The sequence below is a fragment of the Ornithodoros turicata genome, chromosome 3 (assembly GCF_037126465.1).
Source record: "Ornithodoros turicata isolate Travis chromosome 3, ASM3712646v1, whole genome shotgun sequence".
NCBI lineage: Eukaryota > Metazoa > Arthropoda > Arachnida > Ixodida > Argasidae > Ornithodoros > Ornithodoros turicata.
Window position 1 is genome coordinate 6,102,879 of NC_088203.1, and position 22,048 is coordinate 6,124,926.

At 47.0% G+C, this 22,048-nt stretch overlaps 1 protein-coding gene across 1 annotated transcript; it reads left to right on the plus strand.

The window, feature by feature from the left end:
- Positions 1-1,171: 1,171 nt before the first annotated feature.
- On the plus strand, positions 1,172-21,676 carry LOC135389835 (uncharacterized). Its single transcript, XM_064619871.1, has 5 exons — positions 1,172-1,275; positions 2,313-2,437; positions 5,016-5,111; positions 19,253-19,389; positions 21,564-21,676. The coding sequence occupies exons 1-4, from the start codon at positions 1,236-1,238 to the stop codon at positions 19,331-19,333; spliced, it is 342 nt and encodes a 113-aa protein (XP_064475941.1). The 5' UTR covers positions 1,172-1,235; the 3' UTR covers positions 19,334-19,389; positions 21,564-21,676.
- Positions 21,677-22,048: the final 372 nt, after the last annotated feature.

The following is a 22,048-nucleotide window of genomic DNA, read 5'->3' on the forward strand; positions in this document are numbered from 1 at the left end:
CTTCGCGAGAAAATGTCTCGATCGGTGGCCTTTTATGAGCTGCTGCGTTCAGAAGGATTCTTAGACCCCGTGTGTGTCGCATAACCTCTTCCTCCATCGCTGACATTTTGCCTTTCACCATATATTTCTAGTGATTTCGATGGCACATATACGACGTCGTTATTGTCCAAACCGAATTCATGCACCCACGTGTTCCCGCAGGGTGTGTCCTCCTGGTCGTCCACAGTTGGCTGAGACGACTGGATGGCGATGACGTAATCCCGCTGGTACGTAGCGTTTACGTAGTGGTTAGCGTGCTGGCCTTGTCACGTCGAGACTGGGAGGTACCCGGGTTCGAATCCCGGTGCCGCCTGTGCTGTCTGGGGTTTTTCCTGGGTTTTCCTCAGACGCTCTCAGACATATGTCGGCACAGTTCCCTTAGAAGTCGGCCCAGGACGCACATTCCCCCAGGGCGTCAGTCGTGACGTTGCCCACATACGTGAGGCCGACAACGGCAAGCCCTTTCACCACCACCACCACCCGCTTCGAAGTCATGTACCTGGCGGTCACACCCTGCTATCTTTGCGTGGTAACGGCGCCTCCGGTGCGCTGAATACGGTTAAAAGTCGGTGCATGTCCGATAGTGAGGGATCTTGTGAACCGTTTCCGGCGGAGTAGTCGGAATTCGCGAAAACCATTTCATGGTCCCTTTAAAAGCGCTGCCTGAAATGCTCATTGCAGAAAGACGCAAAACTGAGCTGCGACAGCCCCATAAGACACTCTCTTTCATGCACGACGAACAATTATAGAAAGTTGACATCTAATTCTAATCTAATTCGCTAATTCTAAAAAGTCTGACGCAATGCTAAACACAAAAAGAGACAAAGTCACAAACTGCGTTAGAGTGTTGCGCTCTCTCATAGCTGCACAGCTGTTGCCGTCCCCTTGCTGCGTAGAGACACAATTGTATTCCAGATTGTAATTTCTATATCGACTGCTGCATTACATGAAAAAAAAAGACGCAGTGAAAGTACCACCGATATTATTACTAAGCACGAAAAAAAAATGACCTAGTGCAAATGTTTGACAACACATTATTGAAACGGCCCTGAATTCGAATCCTTCCCTTGTGAATATCGCGTGATGACGTGATTTGCTCTATTTAAATAAAACTCACACTTGTATACTGTCCAGATGTTATTCCTCCTTGTGGCGCAGACGTAAAGTCGTTCAGCTCGTCTAGTCCCTGCCCAAAGATGAAGAGAAGCAGCTCAGTTGTCCTTTATCTGTCTCTATGTACGTATCGTAATTTATGTTCCATTATAGGTTAAATTTCATTTGAGCGTCGGGTCAAGTTCAACTAGACTCGACAGTCAACTCGATCCGCTCTGACGAACTTAGACGTTTTCAGGTCAAAATTGCCATGCTTCACCGCCTGCTGTGTATCCTGCGTTAAAATTACGCTTCCGTCAAAATTATTAGCTCATCAATCGGGCTCGCACGAGTAGCAAGCCCGTTGGCTTACCACTGTGCCGGCTTTGGCTGGCCAATCTCATCCCTTGTCAAGATGCAGGTGAAGTGTCGATAGCATATACCTTTACCTAGGTCACCGCTTCGATCGTGGACGTGGACGTGGCAAGTTGCTGAAACATAGAGCATTGCACAGGCCGCATTGTTAAGTCCAAGCCGGCCCTGAGTCCTTCTTTTGCTTCCATACATGGCCGGTAACTGGCTCGAAGAATTTCTTCTTTAACCGCGTATTCACACGAGCGACATCCTCACGGAATATTCTAGTGGAAGAAAAAGCGAAAACACTGCTTACAGAGCCGAAGTTTCGTCCCGTGTTATGTTGAGCATTGACACGGTGCGGAATATCGGAAGTGGCGTACTGCACACATTTAGCAGACGACACTTAGCAGACGACACCGTCAGCGTGTTTTCCTGTCGTCTGCTACGGAATATCTTGTGGTTGTGTTACAGGATATTTCCCACGGTTAGCAGTTCGCGTGAAGAAACGACGTTGAGCGTTCGCGCTCGCGTGACAGCAGAAAGCCACGACGCTTTACGCAATCCTCCGCTTCCGGGGGAATGTCGCTCGTGTGAATACACGGTAAATGGCGTGTGCCGAGATCTCGGTGCACGTTCGAGAACCCTCACGTCGAGGAAGTTAATCGTAAAATTAGTTCACAGACCGACCGCTGTGGCGTTGTTTACGATCACGTGTTGTCTGGCGACGTAACGAATTCTTTAAAGTAAAGAGTGAGGTTCTCAGACGCGCCACGAGCAATTCGCGAATGAGAAAATTGTGTACCGTTCCGATTTGTTCTTTGCAGCATTCATCTTTCACGTCTCTGCTGACCCAGCTCCTTACGGAAAATGCACGGATATCGAGGGCCACCACTACCAGCTTCCGGGGAAGGGCCATAAAACAGATTCCGACGGCTGTATAATCACATATGTGAGTGGCTTTCCGAATGGACACCCGACGTGAATATTTTCCCTCTAGTATAGTTTTGGATTCAATATTGGGCATGTTGGGGTTTCTTGTAGGAACTGCGTCCTTCTCTGTACTGCGTTGTTTCCCGCTGATATGTAGCGTTTACTGTGCCGTAACGTAACGAGCTTTCGTGTGCAGTGTCATTTAAAGGGGCTGTGAGGTGACGTTTTAACATCGCTCGTAGAATCGTGCACCTTCTCTCAAGCTGTCCACCTGGGGTGACGACGCGAAATGTTTTCACACTATACGGTGCGTTTTATGTTGCATTACGGTGCGCTGGCCAATTGAATTAAAAAAAAAAGAAATGAAAATGAATGAAAGGGTCGGAGCAAGCAGCCGACGACGGCGGGCACGATCCTTACTTGATAGTGAGAATGCTCCGAGCCCTGTTTCTTTCTTTTCTTTTTTTCTTGTCAGCTCAAGCGCCCATTTATTTATTTGTTTATTTATTTGCAATACCCCCGGGGCCACAAGGGCACAAAAGAGGGGAAGGGCTCGATACATAAATGGATCATACAAATAGTTACAAAAGGCGCACTGGACACTCAAAAATGCAGAATGTAACACACAGGGAAGGGTCACAGACATAGTAAGCGCGCATATAAGTGCACACTGGTGGGAAAGTTATTAAACATAGGAAAGGAGCCACAGGCCGATGCCCCAAAATAAATAACAGTAGCAACAATTAACGCACAACATAGCACATAATAACGGGACAACAGGAGAGCGAAAATGGTTTCCGCAGTCCTTATGTAGCAAATAACTCTGTAATAGAATCCCTAAGAGAGGGCACACACCGTACGGGAGCAATGTCACACGGTAACCTGTTCCAATCACGTGCGGTGCGATTGAAAAAAAAAAAAAAAGAATGGAAGGAAGAATTAGTATTGGCGTGATTGGATTTTACTTTTTTCGAAAGTGGTCCAAGCGGTGGGAGGTCTACGTGGGGGGCTGATATGTAAGAGGAGAGAGCACGTTTGTGCCGTGTCGCCGTACGTCACAATGGTCACGTGAGGGGAGTAGACTACGTCACGACGTCCTCTCGTTCTCCTATGCGCTCCTTTCACGAGAAGGATTTTTTTCCCTATCAGGACGCGGGTATATCACATGAGTAGAATTTGCGGGATATGTCATACCTCATCATACCTCGTTGTCGCGCCAAATGACTTGCATCCAGCCTTGCCTGCGGCCGCGCTTGCACAGCCGGGTAGGGAAACGAGAAAAGTTCTGTCAAGGAGCTGCCAAACGACGCAGCAATATGAGCCTCGTGGATCCCGGGTACCCGAAACGTACTGATCATTCAAAAAAAAAAAAAAAAAAGAAAAGGAAAAAGAAAAGAAAGAAAAAGAAAAGAAAGAACAGCACTTGCGTACGGCAGGAAGGCGAGGGCGGATTCGCTTCCAGTACGGTTTCGCACCTCCTCGCCGCTTGGGTGGCTCGGGGCGCTGTCGTCGCTCCCTCCAAACATTAGCGCACGCTGCCTGTATCGTATTGTTTGGATTTATTTGTATCCTGCCTACCAACGGGTGACAACAGCATGCTGGGCAGTGCAGTATAAAAAGATATAATATGCAATTGAATTCATAGGAAAAGGAGAACGAACAACCAGCTGAAATAGCAGCAGTAAATCAATTCAGGATTAAACAAAATAACGATCGGGAAATAATCGGACATAATCGGTTACAAAGTAGACGATGGGCAAAACATTTGCATTGATGAAGATACATGGAAATATCAATGTCGAGATGGTTACAGCCATTAAAGAGAGAGAGAGAGAAAAAAAAGAAAGAGTATGTTTGGAAGTGCTCAAACGTCGCCATGCCAGTGCTGGACAGCTGTTCACAGAAAGTTTGCTTCACACAACAAGTTCACATTTTGTTTTCACAGTGCCACTGTCGAAACGTCGACCCCTTGCCCATTTTACTTTTTAACGTCTCCCCATGTAATAAACTAGTGTTTGTAATTTCCCTAAAATCTGTTTCCGCGTCTTTTTTTGAACTTCTCTCTCTCTCTCTATATATATATGGTGTCCCAGCTAAATGCATATTTTTTGAAAATATACGTATCATTTGTTTCGAGTTGAAATCAATATCCTATATATTGTATAATTGTTGTATTGTATGTATTGTTGTATACTATATATTGTTGTAATATCCTATATATATATATATATATATGTTTGTAACACAAACATCGCCATGCCAGTACTGGACAGCTGTTTCGGCCTTGTTGGGCCTCGTCAACAGTACGCAGGCAGGCAACGTTTGAGTGGATGGCGTCAGAAGGTCACGTAACACGTGATTCCTCCCGTCAGGGTGAGATAACTCACTCACTGAAAGCCCAGTGCAAAGCCAGTGAAGTATAAAATTCTCCGGCTATTTTTTTCATTTTATATATATATATATATATATATATATAGGATCCATATAAGTCTCTGAAGTCTCTATGGGACCCGTACCCGTACTGATGTAGTGACTCATGACATGGCTGGACTCATAAGATGAAACTCATATGAGTCTCATCCAGGATTTCTTTATAGGAGCCTGATGAATGCCACTACCTCTGCTATAAACCCTATGTCCCACGAGGTGAAGTAGTACAGTGGCGAAACAGGCCGGATGGAACTTGGTGTCTGGTAAGAATGGCTATTTATATCACATACTTTTTGTATATCTTTTCATGTACATGGAACACACCTTAAAGGGATATTAGCTCGCAGCAACCCGCATTGGGAAATGTAGCTCGATTGCCCACAGCTCGAAATGTATGCTAGCAAATTATTCCGGCAGCAAATCGGCACTGTTATCGAGAAAATTAATTTTTCCATTATCCGCAGCGCAGTTCACACAGAAAAATCTGCTCTCAGCAGCAGTTCGACAGCTGCCAGTTACGTTCTAGAGAATGCCCGCTGACGGGTTGGTTGAGAGGTCCCGCATGGTGTACGCTTTCAGACATATGTCGGCACAGTTCCCTTAGAAGTCGGCCCAGGACGCACATTCCCCCAGGGCGTGAGTCGTGACGTTGCCCACATACGTGAGGCCGACAACGGCAAGCCCTATCACCACCACCACCACCACCACGGGCAGACGACATATGGCTAATGTTTCGGTCTGCTTCTGGGCTGCTTTCCGAAGCCCGCAAAATGGCCCCCGATTGCTGCATGCGGCATTTTTTTTGTGTCAACCGGGATGCCGTATGAAGATCTCTGCAGTTTGTCTAAGTGCGAGGATACCTCAGTCCAGAATTCCAGGAATCCAGGCATTTCATTTTGCCATCACGAAGACCGCCATGTACGGAGCGAAACGGGCAAGTTGCGAGTGCGTGCTATCGACTGCATGAGATAAAACTGGAAGCAGTGTTTAGCGTGTGTTCGATGCCACTTCTAAAAAAAAAAACTCGTAGTACGACGTCGTGACATCTTCGAAGCAAGAGTGAGCGTGCCACCGACAAAGAAGAAAAGAAAAAGCTAAGGAGAAACGTTAAAAGTCGACGTTTTTGATCGCTCCTAGTGGAGGAGAGATGGAGGTAAGATTACTGTACATCAGTATGTAATTTCATTGCCGCTTATATGTTCACGAGATAAAGATTATGTAGCTTGGAAGAAATAGTAGTTGTAAACTGGGGGGTGTTTGCGCTTTTGGTTGTTGTTTTTGTGCTTTTCTTTTTTTTTGCTTTCAGAATGAGCCCATTCCCAACACATCGAAGGGCATCCATACTTGTGACACAATGGCAGGTATAAACATTAGACTTTCTGCAGTACATGAGGTCGATGTTTCGTGAACACTAACTCATTGGGGTGTATCCCATTTGAAACCATTAAGAATAACCTTTCGAAAACAAACGCGTAAGTATCCACGGTTAAAAATAAACCCCCGGTGAATATACGCTTAAAAATCAACGCGCAAAAATAATCGCCGAAATATCCCCGTGTAAATAAAAAACGCCAAGGAATCCACGGTTAAGAATATATAGTTAAAAATAAATCGTTTCAGAATCCCCCCAAATCCACACTACAGTTGTTAGCATCATGTGGTATGGCCCAAATCAAGGTGAACTGCAAGCAAGGCACTTCAACTAACCTCACAGGACCAAACTAGCCTAAACTATCCCAAACTAACCGAAACCAAACTAAACTAACCAAACATAACATGATATAACCCGAGCGTAAATTGCAACCACTCCGCCTCCGTGCTAGATGGTGAGGGGATTTTGAAACAGTTTATTTTTAATGGTGGATTATTAAACGGTGATCTCTAAGCGGGGATAGTCACTAAGCGGTTTATTTTAGGAGATATATTTTTAACCGTGTATTTTTTAAGCGGATTATTCTTGAATGTGTTATTCTTAAACGTTTATTGTTAATGGTGGATTTCGGGGATGGGTGTATCCCGTTTGAAACTCTTGAAAATAACCTTTCAAAAATAAACGCGTAAGTAGCCACGGTTAATAATAAATTTCCCAGGATAGATGCTTAAATATCAACGCACAAAAATAATCGCTCAAATATCCCAGTGTAAATAAAAACGCTAAGGAATGCCCGGTTAACAATATGTCGTTAAAAATAAATCGTTTCAGAATCCACCGAAAATCAACCATACGGTTGCTGCTGTCTCATGGTATGGCCGCGAGTGAAATCGACAATCCGCTTCGACAAATAGCCCCAAAGTCGGCGAATTTAATTGGACTCCTGCCATGAGTATACTTCGTACGCGAAGCAGAGCACACGCGTGAACGAACGAGCGCTCAGCACTGCCACAGTTCCCGACGATGCTTTGTCAAGCGAAATAACGCGGGACATGCATATAATGCATAGGCTTTTCTACACTAGAAAGGAAAACAGCAACAACACACACACACAGAACAAATATGGCGGCCATGACAGACCACTAGGTAGAGGGTGAGCGCTTACAAGGGCGAAAACCACCAATGTAAGCTACGTCTTACTGCTATCAGCTGCGTAGAAATACACATCTATCACTCCGCTGTTGCGTTAGACTACAGGATATATTTTGAAACAGTATATTTTAAACGATATATTCTTAAACAGCTGTTTCAGTTTCCCAGCGCATGAACTCATTATCGTATACGCCACTTATTTTCATTTTCCAGCGTTGGTGTGGTTGTACCAATGGACGAACTACGTCTGAACTCTTTGGTGCTTCAACATAGTGTAAGCGAGTGCGGACTCCTCTACACGCTCGTGTCATATCAGCAGCGACACGAAAAAGCAAACAAGTGCACAGGACGGAACAAACTGCAGTTCCAAGCTGTACTGCTGGTTACTGCCCTTTAGTAGTGAGAATCATTGAGCTTAGCCATTCTCTTGTGATATAAATGCAGTGTCAACTACAATATGCCGGTGCTTTCTTTCACAGCTGCTCACACCAGCTCCATTTGACTGAACACACAGACAGATTTGAGTCTCACTCCTTCGTGTGGACTCTCCCCAGTATCGGATGAGATCAGTGCCCTGGTAATCTATGACACAAGGGACACTAGCACAAGAGTTGTGCAACTCAGGACAGCTGATACTCGCAATACATCAGCACTGCGCAGTGTGAAGCAGAGTCTTATGTACCTACATACTTCGATTCTACTGTACAATCTCAAGGGTAGGTCGTGCATACTTTGTAAGGGTTTGATGATACAGTTATGCGAGACAAAAAGGTCAAGAGCACAATATGCGCTAGTGGATCTAACGTAGGAAATTTATCACTTGTGATTCCTTATCTGTTTCCGGGTTCCCTAAAAAAATATCCCGTAGGTCAAAACTTGTGGAAGAACCTGTTAAGCTAAAACGTCCATTTGGGCTTGTTGGTACATTTCCTTGACGATAAAAGAGCTAAAAGGGACGAACGCAGACAAGGACACAGATTGTACCCAAGCAGCAAAATGTACTGAAAGTCGAGTGCAATAGGGGTGGACGGTAAGGTGGAAGGCCTTGAAAAGACTCCTCAAACTAAAGAACATTGATAAGACACATACCGCCCACCCCTATTGCACTCGACTTTCAGTACATTGTGCTGCTTGGGTAGGTGCGATGCAATGTAGAGCAAAGCAACAGTAAAGGGGCGGTACAAAAGCAAAGCAAAGAGCAAAAGCAAAGAGAGAGAGAGAGAGAGAGAGATTTGGGAAGCCCTGCTGGTTGGTAAAGGTGGTGACACGTGTGCTAGCGCAGTGATAATCGCACTCTCGCAGAGGGAAAGGGAATTCCTGCTGCAGAAATGACGATGGTTTTGATAGTCCATCAAATTGTTGAAAGAGTAGTGCTCTAATATTGTGTCGTCTCTTTTGGCACTTTTTACCGCAAGGAACCTGTTCCGTTAACTTTTTCTCTGTCTTCTCATTTTACTCTGCCAGTCAAGTACAAGCGCACAATGGGCCACCGTCCCTGTGATTTGCCACGTCAGACACGTCACATAAGCTGGTAATAACGCCCATGATACTTTATAGGTCACACACGTAGCCCCGAAACTAAACCATAATGGAAACAGGAGGATTTGTATAAGAAACTTGTGCAAATTATTTCGCAGAAGCTGTTTTATTGTAGCATGTCACGAAACGCCCCTAATTCCCCTGAATAAGGGGCGCCTGAATTCCGCCCGAATACCCCTAATTCGTGGCGTGAATGCTTTACGAACCCCCCATATGTCCCCAGATGTCCCCATACCGAAGTCAACAACGTCACACCAAAGCGAAGCAGCTGCCAGCGCTTCTGATGTCCCGAGGCCCAAATGTCACTGTCGTCTGCTGTCGCCATGTTGAGAATCGTACTCGCACCCGTTCCACAACCTACCCGGGGGTTGCCCTACTCCCATGGTCACATGGTACAACTCTGTCACGTGACAAACTCCTACTCGAGGGTTAGTTGTGGAACGTACCTGTTGAAGTGCTCCCTGCTCGTGTATTTGCTAACAAACTGGTTCTGGCAGAAGCTCTCGAGCAACGGAGTGAGAAAGGTTAAACGAATGATAAAAAAGAGAGACGAAATATATTTACAACAATCGCAATGAACCGTTCTTGCGAGGGCCCAATAAGTGAAGAGTGGAATGGTGCCGACCATTTGTGCCTGGCACTCCGAGACCTAACACCACCGCTATAAAAGATGGCCCTTTTCAGGCCACCGCACACTTTTACACGGAGACAGCACTGCAAGGAGAACCTACCTAAAACCCATAAAGTGAATTCAGTTAAGCTTAGTGTCTGTCATTTCTTTGTTTGACACCTGCATTTCCAGTACAACAACGAAATAAGTTACAGTAGTGACAGCCCACTTGAGTGGTGCAGCTGCAAAAATATATCGGCTTCAATACTTTCTTTGATCTCAGCCAGCAGAAATCTCCCATCTAATATGTCTAATATGTCTCGGTATCCCAATAAACGGTCCATCCTTGTAAACGCATTACTCAATAAGGTGTGCACACCTTGCATGCGAAGGAAGTAACAGGCAACAAAGCACATTTGAGAAATTGGAATCTGGATGTGCAAAATTTCGGTTTTCCCGAGCTTCCGAGAGTTTCCGAACTCTAGAGCCAACGTGTGCTAACTGTAAATCCGGTCCATAACGTTGCTGGTGTTGTTGCATTTGAAAATAAAGAAAGTATGGATTCAGGCGAATCACCATCAGCCTGCAAAGTTTCAAGCCCCAGAAATGTATTTTTACGACGCGATCAAAATGTGCACCTTTGCTAAATTTACCTTGTATACAAAAAGACACAATGAAAGGATTAGCTTGTAAGGACCATATTCCTTGACTATGGGGACCACACACACGAAAACACGGCTCAACCCAACAACGCGGAACGGCACAACTCAGCGAGCAACATGGCTTGTCTGTTTTTCTTGCGAGACAAGGCGAGACGGCAACCAGAGCGCATGCGCAGAGCAACGGATTCTTTCCTCTCCGCTAGAGGGGCGCGCCGAAGCTGTTTCAGTCGGCGGCGTCATCGGCAGCGACGTTCAGCACGGGTCAGGGGCGTGCTCACTACCTCAAGGGGTGACACAAACCCGCCATTGTTGTAACTACCGTCAAGCGGGTGTTTTTAGCAAAACTGCCATCTTGTCCTGGTCGCACATCATAGAAATCTTCATCTTAAGGTCATGTGACTTCGTTTACATGTCGTTATGCCGCTTACCGACATATTTCCGTCGTCGTAACGCCACGAGATTTTACCGTATTTTACCAGCGTAAACTATGCGGTGTTTCTTCCGCAACATGGTACTAGCCCATTTCTCCTTAGTTTAAGTACATCGCATCGGCTCAGTGAGTCTTAACGCGCGGTCGTCATAACATCTTTGGAAGTCGTCAACAGTACGAGGCGTTATGTGCAAAACTGCACGTTTTACTGCGAGATTATTATATAAAAATAATTACCGTGATCGAAAGACATCCAAAACGTTGCGCAGAAACAACAACCGCATTGTTCACAAACGGTTTGGCCGCCGATCACGGGCGCCGCCATCTTCAAGATCACATATATGCCTTGACGTTTGCTGTGACGTGCGACCAGGATGCATTGCGTTCGCCCAGCACGCTTTCGTCTACGGAGCAATACATTGAATGCCACCCCTGTGCTCACTACTGTCGCGCTTTTCGAAAATGACGTTTTTTAATGCGTCAGCATTATATTGGCTACGCAAGAGTACTCTATTTTTTTAAATTTTCACACACTTAGTGAAACACCCTGTAAACAGTCCACTGCTCGTGTGAATTGTAGGCAGGAGTGGATCCGGACCCTCGGTATGGGGGGGCGGTTCCTTTGTCAGGGCACGTAGTGGGGGAGGGGTAGAGGGAAATTCAATGTATTAACTGACGTTTTGGGGGGGCGATCGCCCCCCCCCCCTGTATCCGCCACTGATTGCAGGTGTAAACGGACTGCTCCTCCGTTCACCTTGCATACAACCAAGACCAGGACGTTTCCATGAAAGTGGCCCGAATCAACAGTGTAATGCATAGGGTGGAATACGCAGTGTGATACGTAACGTATGTGTACCGTTCGAAACTAATGGCGGCTTCCATTTCACCCAGTGTCCGCCTCTGTGGACACATACCCTTGCCTATCGCAAGGTTGCGGGTTTTGGTTCCGGACCTTACCAACGTGGAGGCCATGTTGCCGAGACACGCAGTCTTCCGCGATGGACGATATAGATACGGTGTGCCGTGTCAACACCACCTAGATATACAGGGTGTTACCCTATAAAAGTCTACCCGTGCCGCCATGCCGTACTCGCCAATTACTCAATGCAGGTGGCACATTGTGCGATCTTCATATAGAGCTCATAAGGACATGTAATCTTGGTAAATTTTGAAGTGGTTGAGCGCCGCAGCACGAAGTTATAACTCAAAACGTGCAATTCCCGTAGTGAAAACAATCAAAATGGCGGCGTTGAGAGGAGCATTTGACATGCTGCTCCCCAGACGACGACGTGTCGCATATCCTGCCAGCCCGATGGAACTGTAGTTTTCATTTCGCTTTGGTGTAACTGTCGTATTTTGCTCAGAAGCAAGCAACGTGAGCAACGAAAAATGCCGACGTACTCGGCAGACGACACCCAAAAGGGATGTCGTCTGCTTACTGAGCGGCGCCATCTTGGCTGTTTTCACTACGGGAATTGCAGGTTTTGAGTTATAACTTCGTGCTGCGGCGCTCAATCACTCCAAAATTTACGAAGATTAAATGTCCTTATGAGCTCTATATGAGGATCGCACAATGTGCCACCTACATTGAGTAATTGGCGAGTACGGCATGGCAGCACGGGTATACTTTTATAGGGTAACACCCTGTAGAAAGACTGTGCGCTCGTCGACTTGACGTAAGAATTAAGAGTCAGCCAATCAGGATCGTTGCTTCAACGGTCGTAGCCAATTACGAACGGGCTTTCAGAGGTCGTGACCATGGAGGAGAACCAGCATCGTCTGCGAGTTGTGATTCGACGTCCCCGAGTGAGCTGCAATCTTTATTTTTTTAGATTATTTTTTAGATTTTAGATTTCCGCTATGAGTGGCGTACAGATGTGGAGAGATGGAAAGAGGACAGCAGGAAGGAGTGGAGAATAGGGGGGGTTAGTATCCATCCTGGGCAGACTTCAGCGTGAAGTGTGCCGGCATTCGTGTGGAAAGTCTTCCGGTAAACTCAGGGAAAACCACGGACAGCACAGCCGGTGACAGGATTCGAACCCGTGTCACCTCCCAGTCTCGGCGTGGAAAGCGATCATCCTAACCACTATGCCACGGGAGCTGGTACAATCATTTGCGGATTCTTGAATTCGCAGAACGGTGGATCGCAGCAGCGGACGAATTCTGACTACATATATATATATATAGATACTCAGTGAACGATGCGACAGCACCAGAGGACACGTGTTTCGCCGTGTTTGCGGCTCGTCGGCCCTGGGTAGCTGCGCATCGTTCGGGATTGGCAAACCAGGGGTCACTCAACGAGCGATATACACCTGGGAGGGTGACTGAGCACTCCTCAATGCCACAGTGCAAGCCAGTGAATTATAAAGAGGGGGAAAAGCCATTAAAAAAAATAAGTAAATGATGCTAGATGTGTTTGAAATTCAAACTTACAGGTTAAAATGGCTCCTATGGCTGCACGTAGAGAAACAGATACTCAGTGAACGATGCGACAGCACCAGAGGACACGTGTTTCGCCGTGTTTGCGGCTCGTCGGCCCTGGGTAGCTGCGCATCGTTCGGGATTGGCAAACCAGGGGTCACTCAGCGAGCGATATACACCTGGGAGGGTGACTGAGCACTCCTCAATGCCACAGTGCAAGCCAGTGAATTATAAAGAGGGGGAAAAGCCATTAAAAAAAATAAGTAAATGATGCTAGATGTGTTTGAAATTCAAACTTACAGGTTAAAATGGCTCCTATGGCTGCACGTAGAGAAACAGATACTCAGTGAACGATGCGACAGCACCAGAGGACACGTGTTTCGCCGTGTTTGCGGCTCGTCGGCCCTGGGTAGCTGCGCATCGTTCGGGATTGGCAAACCAGGGGTCACTCAGCGAGCGATATACACCTGGGAGGGTGACTGAGCACTCCTCAATGCCACAGTGCAAGCCAGTGAATTATAAAGAGGGGGAAAAGCCATTAAAAAAAAAAATAAGTAAATGATGCTAGATGTGTTTGAAATTCAAACTTACAGGTTAAAATGGCTCCTATGGCTGCACGTAGAGAAACAGATACTCAGTGAACGATGCGACAGCACCAGAGGACACGTGTTTCGCCGTGTTTGCGGCTCGTCGGCCCTGGGTAGCTGCGCATCGTTCGGGATTGGCAAACCAGGGGTCACTCAGCGAGCGATATACACCTGGGAGGGTGACTGAGCACTCCTCAATGCCACAGTGCAAGCCAGTGAATTATAAAGAGGGGGAAAAGCCATTAAAAAAAATAAGTAAATGATGCTAGATGTGTTTGAAATTCAAACTTACAGGTTAAAATGGCTCCTATGGCTGCACGTAGAGAAACAGATACTCAGTGAACGATGCGACAGCACCAGAGGACACGTGTTTCGCCGTGTTTGCGGCTCGTCGGCCCTGGGTAGCTGCGCATCGTTCGGGATTGGCAAACCAGGGGTCACTCAGCGAGCGATATACACCTGGGAGGGTGACTGAGCACTCCTCAATGCCACAGTGCAAGCCAGTGAATTATAAAGAGGGGGAAAAGCCATTAAAAAAAATAAGTAAATGATGCTAGATGTGTTTGAAATTCAAACTTACAGGTTAAAATGGCTCCTATGGCTGCACGTAGAGAAACAGATACTCAGTGAACGATGCGACAGCACCAGAGGACACGTGTTTCGCCGTGTTTGCGGCTCGTCGGCCCTGGGTAGCTGCGCATCGTTCGGGATTGGCAAACCAGGGGTCACTCAGCGAGCGATATACACCTGGGAGGGTGACTGAGCACTCCTCAATGCCACAGTGCAAGCCAGTGAATTATAAAGAGGGGGAAAAGCCATTAAAAAAAATAAGTAAATGATGCTAGATGTGTTTGAAATTCAAACTTACAGGTTAAAATGGCTCCTATGGCTGCACGTAGAGAAACAGATACTCAGTGAACGATGCGACAGCACCAGAGGACACGTGTTTCGCCGTGTTTGCGGCTCGTCGGCCCTGGGTAGCTGCGCATCGTTCGGGATTGGCAAACCAGGGGTCACTCAGCGAGCGATATACACCTGGGAGGGTGACTGAGCACTCCTCAATGCCACAGTGCAAGCCAGTGAATTATAAAGAGGGGGAAAAGCCATTAAAAAAAATAAGTAAATGATGCTAGATGTGTTTGAAATTCAAACTTACAGGTTAAAATGGCTCCTATGGCTGCACGTAGAGAAACAGATACTCAGTGAACGATGCGACAGCACCAGAGGACACGTGTTTCGCCGTGTTTGCGGCTCGTCGGCCCTGGGTAGCTGCGCATCGTTCGGGATTGGCAAACCAGGGGTCACTCAGCGAGCGATATACACCTGGGAGGGTGACTGAGCACTCCTCAATGCCACAGTGCAAGCCAGTGAATTATAAAGAGGGGGAAAAGCCATTAAAAAAAATAAGTAAATGATGCTAGATGTGTTTGAAATTCAAACTTACAGGTTAAAATGGCTCCTATGGCTGCACGTAGAGAAACAGATACTCGCTCGGTGTATATCGCTCGCTGAGTGACCCCTGGTTTGCCAATCCCGAACGATGCGCAGCTACCCAGGGCCGACGAGCCGCAAACACGGCGAAACACGTGTCCTCTGGTGCTGTCGCATCGTTCACTGAGTATCTGTTTCTCTACGTGCAGCCATAGGAGCCATTTTAACCTGTAAGTTTGAATTTCAAACACATCTAGCATCATTTACTTATTTTTTTTAATGGCTTTTCCCCCTCTTTATAATTCACTGGCTTGCACTGTGGCATTGAGGAGTGCTCAGTCACCCTCCCAGGTGTATATCGCTCGCTGAGTGACCCCTGGTTTGCCAATCCCGAACGATGCGCAGCTACCCAGGGCCGACGAGCCGCAAACACGGCGAAACACGTGTCCTCTGGTGCTGTCGCATCGTTCACTGAGTATCTGTTTCTCTACGTGCAGCCATAGGAGCCATTTTAACCTGTAAGTTTGAATTTCAAACACATCTAGCATCATTTACTTATTTTTTTTAATGGCTTTTCCCCCTCTTTATAATTCACTGGCTTGCACTGTGGCATTGAGGAGTGCTCAGTCACCCTCCCAGGTGTATATCGCTCGCTGAGTGACCCCTGGTTTGCCAATCCCGAACGATGCGCAGCTACCCAGGGCCGACGAGCCGCAAACACGGCGAAACACGTGTCCTCTGGTGCTGTCGCATCGTTCACTGAGTATCTGTTTCTCTACGTGCAGCCATAGGAGCCATTTTAACCTGTAAGTTTGAATTTCAAACACATCTAGCATCATTTACTTATTTTTTTTAATGGCTTTTCCCCCTCTTTATAATTCACTGGCTTGCACTGTGGCATTGAGGAGTGCTCAGTCACCCTCCCAGGTGTATATCGCTCGCTGAGTGACCCCTGGTTTGCCAATCCCGAACGATGCGCAGCTACCCAGGGCCGACGAGCCGCAAACACGGCGAAACACGTGTCCTCTGGTGCTGTCGCATCGTTCACTGAGTATCTGTTTCTCTACGTGCAGCCATAGGAGCCATTTTAACCTGTAAGTTTGAATTTCAAACACATCTAGCATCATTTACTTATTTTTTTTAATGGCTTTTCCCCCTCTTTATAATTCACTGGCTTGCACTGTGGCATTGAGGAGTGCTCAGTCACCCTCCCAGGTGTATATCGCTCGCTGAGTGACCCCTGGTTTGCCAATCCCGAACGATGCGCAGCTACCCAGGGCCGACGAGCCGCAAACACGGCGAAACACGTGTCCTCTGGTGCTGTCGCATCGTTCACTGAGTATCTGTTTCTCTACGTGCAGCCATAGGAGCCATTTTAACCTGTAAGTTTGAATTTCAAACACATCTAGCATCATTTACTTATTTTTTTTAATGGCTTTTCCCCCTCTTTATAATTCACTGGCTTGCACTGTGGCATTGAGGAGTGCTCAGTCACCCTCCCAGGTGTATATCGCTCGCTGAGTGACCCCTGGTTTGCCAATCCCGAACGATGCGCAGCTACCCAGGGCCGACGAGCCGCAAACACGGCGAAACACGTGTCCTCTGGTGCTGTCGCATCGTTCACTGAGTATCTGTTTCTCTACGTGCAGCCATAGGAGCCATTTTAACCTGTAAGTTTGAATTTCAAACACATCTAGCATCATTTACTTATTTTTTTTAATGGCTTTTCCCCCTCTTTATAATTCACTGGCTTGCACTGTGGCATTGAGGAGTGCTCAGTCACCCTCCCAGGTGTATATCGCTCGCTGAGTGACCCCTGGTTTGCCAATCCCGAACGATGCGCAGCTACCCAGGGCCGACGAGCCGCAAACACGGCGAAACACGTGTCCTCTGGTGCTGTCGCATCGTTCACTGAGTATCTGTTTCTCTACGTGCAGCCATAGGAGCCATTTTAACCTGTAAGTTTGAATTTCAAACACATCTAGCATCATTTACTTATTTTTTTTAATGGCTTTTCCCCCTCTTTATAATTCACTGGCTTGCACTGTGGCATTGAGGAGTGCTCAGTCACCCTCCCAGGTGTATATCGCTCGCTGAGTGACCCCTGGTTTGCCAATCCCGAACGATGCGCAGCTACCCAGGGCCGACGAGCCGCAAACACGGCGAAACACGTGTCCTCTGGTGCTGTCGCATCGTTCACTGAGTATCTGTTTCTCTACGTGCAGCCATAGGAGCCATTTTAACCTGTAAGTTTGAATTTCAAACACATCTAGCATCATTTACTTATTTTTTTTAATGGCTTTTCCCCCTCTTTATAATTCACTGGCTTGCACTGTGGCATTGAGGAGTGCTCAGTCACCCTCCCAGGTGTATATCGCTCGCTGAGTGACCCCTGGTTTGCCAATCCCGAACGATGCGCAGCTACCCAGGGCCGACGAGCCGCAAACACGGCGAAACACGTGTCCTCTGGTGCTGTCGCATCGTTCACTGAGTATCTGTTTCTCTACGTGCAGCCATAGGAGCCATTTTAACCTGTAAGTTTGAATTTCAAACACATCTAGCATCATTTACTTATTTTTTTTAATGGCTTTTCCCCCTCTTTATATATATATATATATATATACTGGAAGAAAGGGGTTCGGGCGACCGCGAAATTAAATAGGTACTAACAAAATATGAGGCAGACAACGAAGATGTAGGAAGTAGAAAAAGGGGGAGTTGTTTATTTACTAGTGGAAAGTTAAGGGGGAAGTCAACGTTGCGGCGGAAGCTCCGCCTTCGTCAGGACTGAAGAATGACAAATGACACTTGGAGTTTTATACAGTGCTACAATGACGTCGCCCCGATTGTGACGTCATTGTAGCACTGTATAAAACTCCAAGTGTCATTTGTCATTCTTCAGTCCTGACGAAGGCGGAGCTTCCGCCGCAACGTTGACTTCCCCCTTAACTTTCCACTAGTAAATAAATAACTCCCCCTTTTTCTACTTCCTACATCTTCGTTGTCTGCCTCATATTTTGTTAGTACCTATATATATATATATATGTGTCACACGTAGCGGAGGAGGGAAAGGAGGGAATGCGCAGGATTTCTCTGTCTAGGCGGTGGTGGCCGTGTGCTGACTTTTCGGGTGAGCGAAATGGATCCAGAGTCTGACCTCTGTGGCTCCGCTCATGATCACAGCGGAATCGCGATGTACGTTAAGTTATCACGCGAATTATTATCGAAATACCTTCTTCTCCGCTGCAAGCTTAAGGACGCAGCATGGCCGCTGCTCCGAATCCGCGCCTTTATACCGGTGCTGTTGTGTACTGTTGGGGACACGGTTGTCTAAAATCTTCAGCCCGCGGCGGAACGATCCCCTGTCGGCGATGTCGCGCACGAAGAAACTATACCAATCAGATCACCCAAGGTCGCCATTTTCCCATGTATTTGTTCCTATCCCGATGCGTGCAATGCCGGAGGCCGCCCTTAGATACTCCATTGTTACCAGACGTTGGCTTGCGTGGATTGTAGCGCGCTAAAGATCCAGTTGAAGCACAATCCAAGCCAGGCCAAGTCACCGAAGGAGAAATGGACGACTGCAGCGCCTGCGGCGCATGGTACGACAAGTACGCTATGTGATGCACGCAGCCGTGCACTAGATCCTTCCGATCGCTCAACACGTTTAAAAACGGACCAAAAAGTGAAACACGACAGAGAAAGTTGTTATACGCATTTTATTTGGACATATAAAGACTAGATTCATTCGCAGAAACAACAAAAACATTTTGCCGCTAAACTTAGCGCGCTGAAGTGATCCGGAACGGCAACAGTGGGGTATCTAGTGGCGGCCTTCTTCGTTGCACGCTTTTCCGAGGTGAGTTTGGGGGACCTGATACCAATACCCTCCCCGAGGGGAGGCCGCGCAGGACTGCTCTCCCTAGCAGACCATGTAGCAGACGACGCTGAGAATGCGATGGTACTCTCTCCCAACAGGTGGCGCTGCATTGCCTTACCTCGGAGACTGTAATGGTATACAGTTCATACATGTAGTTCCTTCGTGCGCGACATCGCCGATAGGGGACTGCTCGGCAACGCGCTGGAGATTTTAGACAACCGTGTCCCCAACAGTACGTAATACCGGCACTGCATTCCACACACTACTTTCAGGAGATCTCCGGGAAGTAAATGTACGCTTTCTATGCTGTATTTCAGTTCACTTATAATCGTGGCACCAGCATCCGCACGGAGTATGTTACGGTTCACTCCACATGCAGTCAGGGGAAGTGCGGTTGAAACACGGGGTGCTTTCCTTCTTGCCCATGCGGCTCGTCCCTTCAGCCTTCACTCGTGTGAGTATATCAAAACGAATGCTTCTTCGCAGAGATGACGTGCACGAAGTTTGCAACTTGCAACACGCCGCGGTGTTACTTGACGCTCAACCTATAGAGCGCCAGTCCGGATTCGGTCTCCTGTCTTCATGCTTCTTAATACAATATAATTAGGGCCTGACTTTTTCGGGTTTTATTTTTGGCCAAATTCGGGGGGTAAATATCGGGTGATATTTTTCATTCGAAAATTCGGGTGTATTCGGGTTAAATCCCGTTACGGCATATTCTGTCGTCAGGAATTCGGGTGTATTCGGGTGATTTTTTTTTGTTTAATAAAAATTTGTCTTAACGTGGAACTAATGTTTAGCAATGGTATCAAACTTTATTTTAATGCACACTTATGAGTGTGCCACGCGACCCGGATGTTTTCGGGTAGATTCGGGTTAAACCCGAATTTTACAGATTTCGTTCGGGGGGTAAATATCGGGCGGATACGGGTTTAACCCTAAAAAGTCAGGCCCTAAATATAATGTCGTCTTGTGAAAAAAAAAAAAAAAAAATTCAGCACGTGTTAATTGACATGTATGCACAGTTCAAGTTGGAAACTGTTCATTTGTTCATCTACCTGTCACCCAGGCGCAGGATGTAGAGTGGGGGGGGGGGGGGGGAGGTCCGGGTACCCTATCCTTGACTGTGAGTTTAATTTAGGGATGTGTCAACCGAATCCGCGAATCCTTGAATCCCCGAATCCTCTGGCAGGAATTCGAGATTCGGGAATCTGAATACCATTGCACAAAACGGCGAATCGAATCTCTTTCGAATCCACCGACCATGTTTACTCGTTTCTTTTTCAAATTGGCGCCTCAGGAGTCCCTCGAAAGCCTCATTGACCGACGGGTGTCTTTCTTGTTTCACTGTTTACATTGCTCTCGACTGAAAGAGTTCAGGCATGAACTGTTACATTACAAGTTTAAAAGTAATATGGTTTTGCTTTTTTGATCGTTGCTTTAACTTTATGGAAGTAATTAAAACTCGAGAATTTATGTATTTCTTGTAGTGGACGAATAATACGTTAAATAAATTGAGAACTATATGGGTATACTTTCTAACGAAACTGAACTATTATTTTTTTTTCATTAAGCAAATGTATCATATTCTGCTTCAGTACAATTTTCAGTAGAAGTGTTTTTTTTTGTGGCTTTTTAAACTCTTTTTAAAGAAAGGACTCGAAAGATTCGAGATTCGTAATGGCGATTTCGGGTGATGCACCTGGTAATCCGAGCGAGAGCGCCCAGGTCCAGTGCACGCTCTACACGAGAGTCGCTCTGGGGCAGTCATCACCCGAATTTGTCGGACGCTCTGCCGCTCTTCTACGAGGGTCGCTGCGCTCGCTACGCATTGTGCGTTCGTCGTGTTCGTGAACTTCCGGCAGCGTCGTTGGCGTCGTCGCGCACTTTCACCTGATCACAAGCATAGCTTGCGAGAAGCAGGTCATATCACCCTCTTTGTCATTCACATTATCGGTGTCAATTGAACTTTCATCGCTAGCTACTACTTTCGTAAAGATCCATGCCGTCAATGGTGAACGCAACAAAGAGACAGATGACAAGGCATGTGACAGGCAGACAGCCGCAGGAGCAATACGTAGCAGACGACACCCGCGAGGGCGCATATATGCGCATGCTCGCCGTCGAGAGCGGAAGAAGAGAGTTGAGGGCGGTTTTGGTTCGGCCTCTCGCAGCAAGAGCCAAAAAAGTGCTCTTGGGGCGAGCAAACTGCTCCGTAGTGCATCATCCGAACACGCGGCTCTTGCTCGGACCGCACAACCCGAATTTACCGCTCAGGTTCGGGGCAGAAAAAATTGCCCCAAATGCATCACCCGAAATCGCCATAAGATTCGTGGATTCGCAGAAACCTTCCATGGATTCGGATTCGGATACGGATTCGCAAAATGCTGGATTCGTCCCATCTCTAGTTTAATTTATGTCGCCCATAGTGCTTCAATTGAGCTTAGCAAGCAGGATGCTATCCAGGACAGGACACCCTCACGACGAAAGACCCTGGGTCTGTCCCCGTTGTCAGCGATGTGTTGGAAGTCACTATCAGCGCCTATCAGTCACTATCACGTCACAAGGACGTCATATAGTCAGCCGTGTAACGGTGCGTGATTACTGATTTCCACGTCTTTCTTGCAGATAATGCTGCTGGTGCTGTCGGCGACTCACTGTTTTCTTGCTTCACACCAATATTACGAATATCTTACGGCCAACGGGTTTTCTCAATAAAGACGTGCACAGTTGTCAAATTTTGCAGACGTTTTGTGACTAACTTCTTTTTAGGCGTATGACAACACCCCCCGGACGAGAGTTCGCTCTCCCGAAAGGGTGTTTGCTGTGAAAATTTAACACCTTCTAGGGTGTATCTCAGGACTGACCTGAACCTCTTAAGTGTGTGTCAACAACACCCGCACACGAGAGTACACCGGGCTACTACCCCCCTTCCAAAATGTGTTGTGCAGTGCCCTAATAGTGTACCTGATTAAGAGATCCCCTTCGACCTGTAAAGTGACTGTAGGTAGGTAAGTAGGAGTGAGGATCATGAAACAGCTCTGTCGAGGCGTGAACCTTTACTGACAACAACTTTCAAAATACAGCGTTCCACCACAACTGGGTACACGCCC